This window comes from Nicotiana sylvestris, chromosome 8 (assembly GCF_000393655.2).
Source record: "Nicotiana sylvestris chromosome 8, ASM39365v2, whole genome shotgun sequence".
Taxonomy (NCBI): Eukaryota; Viridiplantae; Streptophyta; class Magnoliopsida; order Solanales; family Solanaceae; genus Nicotiana; species Nicotiana sylvestris.
In genome coordinates this window covers 19302394-19310746 of record NC_091064.1, presented here as the reverse complement: position 1 = coordinate 19310746, position 8353 = coordinate 19302394, and the positions used below count along the sequence as shown (strand labels likewise).

General features: G+C 36.1%; 1 protein-coding gene and 1 long non-coding RNA gene across 2 annotated transcripts; both read left to right on the top strand.

Moving 5' to 3' along the window:
* Nucleotides 1-1227: 1227 nt before the first annotated feature.
* On the top strand, nt 1228-3120 carry LOC104233337 (uncharacterized). The gene is made up of 2 exons (XR_712613.2): nt 1228-1749; nt 2794-3120. It is a non-coding gene; the product is annotated as an uncharacterized lncRNA (long non-coding RNA).
* A 3064-nt stretch (nt 3121-6184) lies between these two features.
* On the top strand, nt 6185-7975 carry LOC104233338 (potassium channel SKOR-like). Its single transcript, XM_070153088.1, has one exon. It carries the CDS (start codon nt 6237-6239, stop codon nt 7827-7829), a length of 1593 nt encoding a protein of 530 aa, XP_070009189.1. The 5' UTR covers nt 6185-6236; the 3' UTR covers nt 7830-7975.
* The last annotated feature ends 378 nt before the right edge of the window (nt 7976-8353 follow it).

Below are 8353 nucleotides of genomic sequence, written 5' to 3'. Positions count from 1 at the left end.
ATACATGTAAAATGATCAACTTAATTACCTTATTAGTTATGTCCTCATTTAATTACTTGACATAACTATATTTACCAATTACACTCAAAGTAATATATTAAGCTCCAATCTTTTTTTTTCTCTCCCTTTCTCTTTCTTACCAAGCACAACCGTATATTAGTAGTGATAAATTTTTAGTACTCAAAATCATACTTGAGCGCAAAAAAGTTCCGATCCTAAGCCTTTAAATTTGAAGCAAGACCAAAACGATTGGCTACACATGCACATGATATGTATAATCGAACTTTTATAGTAGATTCAAAGAAATTCTTATTTAGTTAAGCAATTACAATTTTTTCATTTTTTATAAATGGCTCTAAAACTATAATAAAGATGTAAACTCCACTAAAACTTTATTTGCAGTCATTAAAAGCTTTGAAGCTTTAAATTCGAAAATTGGGTTATGTGAAATTGTTATTTGCATGTACTTTGGATTGGGTGGTGTTGTTGCGAACGATTAGAAATATCATTTGGAGTTTATATCTCGTTTTTTAAGGAGTTAGATGAAAATTAAAGTTAGTTTTGGTTGAAATTTCATATTAAAACTCGAAGAGGAAAAGGAATAATGTTATTTTTTAAGATCCAAATGTATAAATAAATTGTATGTATTTTATCGGGTATATGCCATTTGTATGTCCAAAATGTATCACTAGACATACTGTCACGTATACACGACATATATAAATACATATGAATGATATGCAAAATATTGGCTCGCTTCTAATTCTCCTACAAATACTAATATTTGGATGATTTTTAGTTATTTGTGCATTTTTATTTACATTCCTTTATTAAAAATACCAAAAATATTTTTTTACCTTTTATTTGTGTATTTTAGTTTGCATCTTTAAATTATATATCCCAAAAAGATTTTCTTTCTACTTATATATTTTCCTTAGGACTAAATAAGATAGTTAGGGGTTAAGGGATTGAGCTAGTGTATTTTAATTGAAATTGAGCCAAAATTAGAAGCCCAAAGATCCCAGATCCGGTCCAAATGGGGCTGCCATAGGAGGGTCGAAACGACGTAGTTTTATATCGAAACAACGTCGTTTTGGTTAAGTATTCAAGATTAAACCTCAGCCTTCTATTATCCATGATCCAATGGCCTGCAATCAATTTTATCTGTCATATAAAAGGCCCAATAATCAAATTTTTGGCTTCATTTCACTCTCCCAAACCTTAGAGACCCCTTCTCCTCTCTTCTTCTTCCTCCACCGCAGCTGCCCGTCCCCCACGGCGGTGCCGCCGTCCTCCGGTGGCCAAACATCCTCCAACCAACGCCAATCTCTTCTTCTCCTCCTCCTCTTCATGAATCCACGAACCAAATCCCTTGAATCCCTCCCAAACTCTACAAATAAACCAAAATCCGAAACCTAGCTCACTTTATTTTGAAAATTCGTCGAGTTTTAGACCTCTCCTTCATAAAATACTTACATAGGCGTGTAGAGCTCCACATGATCTATCATCCTATGCTGGTTTTTACCCCAAAACTCCAACAGAAACCCGACGCCGTCGTCCACCGTCGCCACTACCGGCTACCACCACCAAGCTGCCACGCCTTCCTCCAGTTTTCCTCCCCGACTCTTAAGCGTTCTTTTCTTTGTGATACGATGATGGCGCTAAGGCTGTGATTTCAAGGATGGCCGAACCATCATCTATCATCAAGAAAAGGGTGCTCAAAGATGGGAATCGTCGCCTCGAGCAGTGGTAAATACCAAATCTCATCCTTTTGTTTTAGTTTTTTTTCTTACTCTCGGCCAGTATACCATGCTTTGGTTTTCAATTCATCTTTTGTAATTTTGTCATTCAATTATTAGTCTTTACTGATTATTAGTGCTCGAATGTGATCGTTCTATGTGTTAGTATAGTTATATATGGAATTCTTGTTGTTCGAACTAGCCGGTTGAGTGGTTCGTTATTGTTTATTAGTCCCGATTTTTGGTCCTTCGACCTAGCCGGTCGACTATTTTGTGTGAATTTGTTAAGTTTGAATTTTCAGTTTTCCGACCTAGCCGGTCGATAGTTAAGTGTTTTATGCTAGTTTCATGAAAAAATCAAAAAGATTAGTTGAATCGTTTATTTAGTTAGTCGTTTGTTAAGTTGTTATTAGTCATGTTTGATAATTTATTAATGCTCGTTTAGTTTCTGTTCCGCACGATAGTTTGTAATCTCAATCGCTTCATGTTAGTTTGCACAAATCAAATTGATTTGAATCTAGTTTGTTTGAATACTTAGTTCGGTTACCTTTTAAGTCTTGTTTTTGCTGTATCAATCCATAGTTTGGTTAGTTTGAAGGTTTGAGTGTTAAATTCAGCTATTTGTTGATAAAGATAGAGAGTACTTGAGTGTAGGACCTTTATCTGTTTGCTTTTCAATGTTGCGAACTGTTTTGGAGTACAATACTCCAAAATTCTATCCACAGTTGGTAAAGCAAACTGATCATCGGACAGATTTCTGGTTTTGGACATATTTTTGGTCAAAAATCTATCATTTAGGACAGATTTTTGGCTAAAATAAAATCTGTCCCAAAAGTCCTCTCCTATAAAGGGAGGTCTTTCCATATCATCTGGGAGTAGTCTGGACATCCTGGATACTCAAAAGAAGAACAAAAAATAATAGAGAGTTTGAGAGCCTTTTTGAGTATCTAGGAGAAAGGAATATCTTAAAAATACAAAGGCCTGTGACGCGAGTCTCTTGTTTCTTCTTTCCTTGAAAGTCTGTTTGAGTTTTTCTGTTGAAATTTTTGCATAGGCTCGGTTTCATTTGCTGGATACTGCTGCTGCTGCTTAAAGTGTGTTGCCGTTGGTTTGCTCGTGAGTTTATTCTGCTCCTAGTAGGTATTCCTTTCACCTTTTAGTGTAGCTATGGTTGTTACAAGAAATAAAATATAATCTTGGGATGTTTATGATCATTTAGTGCTTTATGAGTATGAGTTCATGCTTACAAAAGGAATATGAATAGCTTATTCCATGTATCAATATTTAAAGCTGTAATATCTTAGCTTTCAATGACCATGCTGCTAGTTTATCTTGAATCCTTTTAATTGTGTGTTTGTGTATAATTGTGATCTTATTTGGATATCTTTATGTTGTTGGTATAAATAGTGATTTAAAATCTGGAATTCATGGCAATACATCAAGAATTAAAACAAGTAGTGAAGTCTTGTAGCATGATTTTTTTTCTGTTTAGTTTATTAAAGTAGAAGCTATGTTGGTGGATTAATTTTGTCTTAATATGGTTTGTGATTCGCTAATGTTATACTTTTCTAGTTAAGTTCATTTTCTGACAAGTGATATTATTCAAAAGATATCTTTGTAGAATCCATTGAATTAATGTCAACAATAATGTGAACAATGGAAAAGTTCTAGTAATATTTTATTGACTGTTTGGCCTCACGTACATTAGTGCAGTGTTTGAATATTTATGTTAAGTTAATAAGTATAATTGATAGTTTTGGGGCTGAGAAATAAGATTGGAATTGAATAAATGGGCCCAATTAAATATTTTCTGCTAGGCCCATTTAGTGTTAAGCATGCCAGCAGGCCCGTTTTTAAGTAGTTTCAGCTGGCCCATTTTTCTTTCTTCTAAAAAATAAAATAAAATAATGATAATGATAAAAGGCAGCTGGCCACTCTTTGTAGATATTTTCCGTTGGGCCCATTTCATGATAAATCAACAAAGGAGCCCAATACCATTAAAGTTTTAGGAGTTAGCCTTATTTATCCATAACCAAGAGATAGCCCAAGTTTTTAATTGTTGATTTCTTAAACCAACACCAACCACAACCCGATTCTGCTCCATAATTAAAATAATTTAATAATTTAGTCGCTTTCTTCATTAATTGATTTAAACGCTAGGCAATTCGTAGGCGCGCTTTAACTCACGGAATCGCTTGCGTAGCGTGATGTTTAACATTCAATCAATTAATTCAATAATCTCATACCATACCCACTAAATTTAGTTAATTTTTAACTTAGTTAATCCTTTGCTAAAACTCGCGGATTCGCTTGCATAGCGCAATAGTTGACTTTCAATAATTAATTTTCTCTAATGTAGTAAATTCTCAAAAGTACCACAAATAAATTGATTGTCATGATTTCGGATTCGCTTGCGAGGCGCAATTACGACAAGTTAATTAATTTTGTTTTCGATCACGCATTCGCTTGCATAACGTGGTTATGACAGTGTAATACTATTCAAATTACTTTTTTTATTCTAATAATTAAAAAATAAAAGCGGATAGATAAAACATGAAAAATCATGTAAATCACAGTTTGTCCATAATTAATTAAAGCCAAGTTTAAGCCAATAAAGCGACCGTGCTAAAACCACGGGACTTGGGGAGTGCCTTACACCTTCTCCCCGGTCAATAAAATTCCTTACCCGAACTTTATTTTTGCGGACCAATAAAATAGAGTCAAACCTTCCTTTGACTAGGGATTCAAATAAATGGTGACTTGGAACACCGAAAAATTAACTCCAAAATAAAATAATCCCTACTCAAATTTGTCACTTTAATTGGAAAAACTCTTTAACCCACAAATACATATACATATCTTTTGAGGGGTAAAAAGGGGTGTGACAACTCTGACGACTACGCTGGGGACTCAAGAATTCGAGCTTGTACATTGACTTTATTTGGCTTCATTAAGTTTTTGTATATAACTGTGATCTATTTGGGCCGAATGTGCTACTTTCCTGCTTTTTACTGCTTTGATATTGTTGAACTGTATTATAAATTGTCTTCTTGTGCATCCCTCTGAGTCTTCTGAATACAACCTCGGGAATCGCGGATACACACCCCATTCTTTTCTTGAGATAAAGCCGGTGGGCTTGGGCTCACGGTGAAGGATTATTAGTCACCCATATTTAAGAGTGGGGAGGGTACAGTAGTTAAGCCGGAGAAGTATTGCTCCTGGTACGCTACCCCTTCCTAACTCGAGTTGTCCTCTCGTTTTATGGCTAGTCTAGATACACCTCATCCCCTAGGATTTTTTAAAAAACCTAGAAGAACAAGCCACATGTCTGGTTATCCCTAGTAGGATCGTTTCGTTACATCATGCGCATTTGACTTAGCGAAGCTCGACACAGGGGTCGTCCGTATAAGACAGGTATCCTTTTTGTGACCATCATGTTCACTTATGTGCTACTTGTTACATCATTTGGAAGCTTGCTTGCATTTGTTGACCGGCTTTAGAAAATTAGTTGAGCGAAATAAAAAAAAATCATTCCCCTAGTTTTATACAGATAATTCAAATTTACTAAATAAAAAAATAAAATAAGGCATAGGACCAAGGTAACACAAACTGGGCTAAACCTTACCTTACTATTCCTATTGAGGCTTTAAATAGCCTCACCTACTAACATGCATGTAAAAAATAAGAACTGGAAAGTACCAAATATTCAATGATCATCACAAAGTTTATAACATACTCTGTGATGATATTACAAATGTGAATACTAATATAATGGTAGAATAAAATGATGAAGGAATTAAAATGTTGTCCCTTCTTGTCCGAACTTGTAATTTCTTCAATTTGTAACTCTTTTTAATCACAATCCCAATTCTTCAAAATGTATTCAAAATTCATGATTTCCTTTTTGAACTATTGGACTTTGTAGATGTAGTTGGGGCGGCCTTCTTTTGTTTGACAACTCTCATTGGAGGTCGCCTAACATTTAAAAAATCACTAACCTTTTCGTCCCAACTATTTTTCCTTGTATGAGTCTTCTTACCTTTGCCGCTATGCATTGGTGATAGATCCCCTTTTCTTGCTTCCTCTGCTCTACACTGTTGTAACATTGCTTCTTCCTCTCCGTCTTCATACAAGTCTCTCCCCAGGTGCACTTGTTGTGGAACATTTTGGTCGATAACAATTGTCTCCAATGCAGATTGACCTTGTGTATTAGTCACCATTGTCTTGCTTTGATGATGTTCTATTTTTTGCAATTTGTTCCTGCTCTTACTCAACATTCCAGTGCTAGAAACAGTAGGATTTACAGAATTAGAACTCACCATTGCATCCAAGAGTTTTCTTTCCTCCTCTGAAATATCTGGGATGGTTGTACCAATTTGGTTCTTTCCTTATTTTTTTGTTGTGACTTCTCGATCACCTAGATGAGTAGCAACTGATATCCATTGTCACCATGGCAACTGTTGGTTATGGGTAATTCATGCAGTCAATACCAAGAAAATGATATTTGTAATGATTTATGTCTCTTTTGACATGATTCTTGGTGCCTACCTACTTGGTAACATGGCAGCATTAATTGTAAAAGGATCCAAAACTGAAAAGTTCAGGGATAAAATGGCAGATCTTATAAAGTATATGAACAGAAACAGGCTGGGGAAGTGCATAAGCAAAGAGATCAAAGATTATGTCAGATTACAGTGTGAGAGCCGATATAATGAGTCTTCTATTCTTCAGGATATTCCTGCTTCAATTCGAGCTAAGATTTCGCAAAAGTTGTATGAGCCCTACATCAGAGGAGTCCCACTTTTCAGAGGTTGCTCGCATGAATTTATCAAACAGATTGCAATCAAAGTACATGAAGAATTTTTCCTTCCAGGGGAAGTGATTATGAAACAGGGTAGCATGGCAGATCAACTGTATTTTGTCTGTCATGGTAAAGTGGAAGAAGTTAGAAAACCAGAAGAAAATGAAACTGAAGAATCTCTCCTGGATCTTCACACTTACAACTCTGTTGGTGAAATTTCTGTTCTTTGTAACATCCCAGTCCCTTATACAGTTCAAGTTTATGAGTTATCTAGACTGCTACGAATTGATAAACAAGCTCTGGTGGAGATTCTGGGGATATACTTCTCTGGCGGGCGTGTAATTATCAATAATCTACTTGAGGGAAGAGAGTCAAGCCTTCAAAGCAAGATATTGGATTCAGACATAACACTGAATATTGCGAAACATGAATCTGAGCTCACGATGAGGTTGAACTGTGCAGCTCACGATGGAGATTTGTATCGTCTAAGTCGTATAATTGGTGCAGGAGCAGACCCCAGCCGAACTGATTATGATGGAAGATCACCCCTGCATCTAGCTGCATCCAAGGGACATGGAGATATTACCGTTTTCCTTATCCAAAGAGGAGTGGAGATTAATGCTAGAGATAAGTTTGGCTCCACTGCATTGCTTGAAGCGGTTAAGAATGGCCATGATCAAGTGGCTTCTTTGCTTATGGAAGCAGGGGCACTACTAGGTATAGATAATGATGGGACTTGCCTTTGTGAGGCAGTCGCGAAAAGAGATCTAGATTATTTGAGAAGACTGTTGGACAGCGCCATCAATCCTAATTCCAAAAATTATGACTTTCGAACACCACTTCACCTAGCTGCATCAGAAGGGCTGTTTCCAATTTCAGTGTTACTGTTAAAAGCTGGGGCTAGTGTCTTTGCAGTGGACAGGTGGGGAAGAACTCCACTTGATGAAGCTCGAGTAGGTGGAAACAAGAATCTTATTAAGCTACTGGAAGATGCACAGGGTAGTCAACTGTCAGAATTTTCTACGAGCTTTGGAAAACAAGATGAAGGGCAGCGGGTTAGATGCAGAGTGTTCACTTCAGACCCCAGGAGTCTCAAAAACGAGAGAAGAAGAGTAGTTCTATGGGTACCACAAAGCATTGATGAGCTCATTAACACAGCTAAGGCGCAGTTGAGAGTTTCATCAGCAAATTGTGTAGTCTCAGAAGATGGAGCCAAGATCCTGGACACAGACATGATATCTGATGGTCAAAAACTGTTTTTAGTTAGGGAAATCACACTAAGTCTCTAAGATATTACGCAACAGTCAACATATATGTTGTAATTTCCTGGTGAGCTCTTAGAAGAAGAGAAGAAACTAACATAGTAATAATATGTAATAACTGAATAGATTATGCAATATTGAAACGTAATGCTGGAGCTTTCCGGTATCGCCAAGACTATAAGCTTCATGCTTGTGGTTAGTTAAGCAACAGTCAACATCTCATGTATATATTTGCTGATTAATGGTGGTTAAACTCGAACTTGGGATACAAAAAAAACACTACATAGGTCCGATTCTCACAATTCCAGTGGGGTACGTAGGCAACTTTCATCGGGTTTGGTCCCCATTTTTTGGCAAGAGTTTTCGAAATCGGTGTGTCCATAATATTTTTCAATTTTTTTTTTAAAAATAATAATAATAAAATAGTTTGCTGTTTTTTGTCTTTTTCATTTTTTTGTCTTTGCGTCCGATCATATTTTTTACAATCTCAAAACCTTCTTCGGAATCGCCGAATGGCTGTTTTCATAAATTTAGCTAATATTTTACCATTT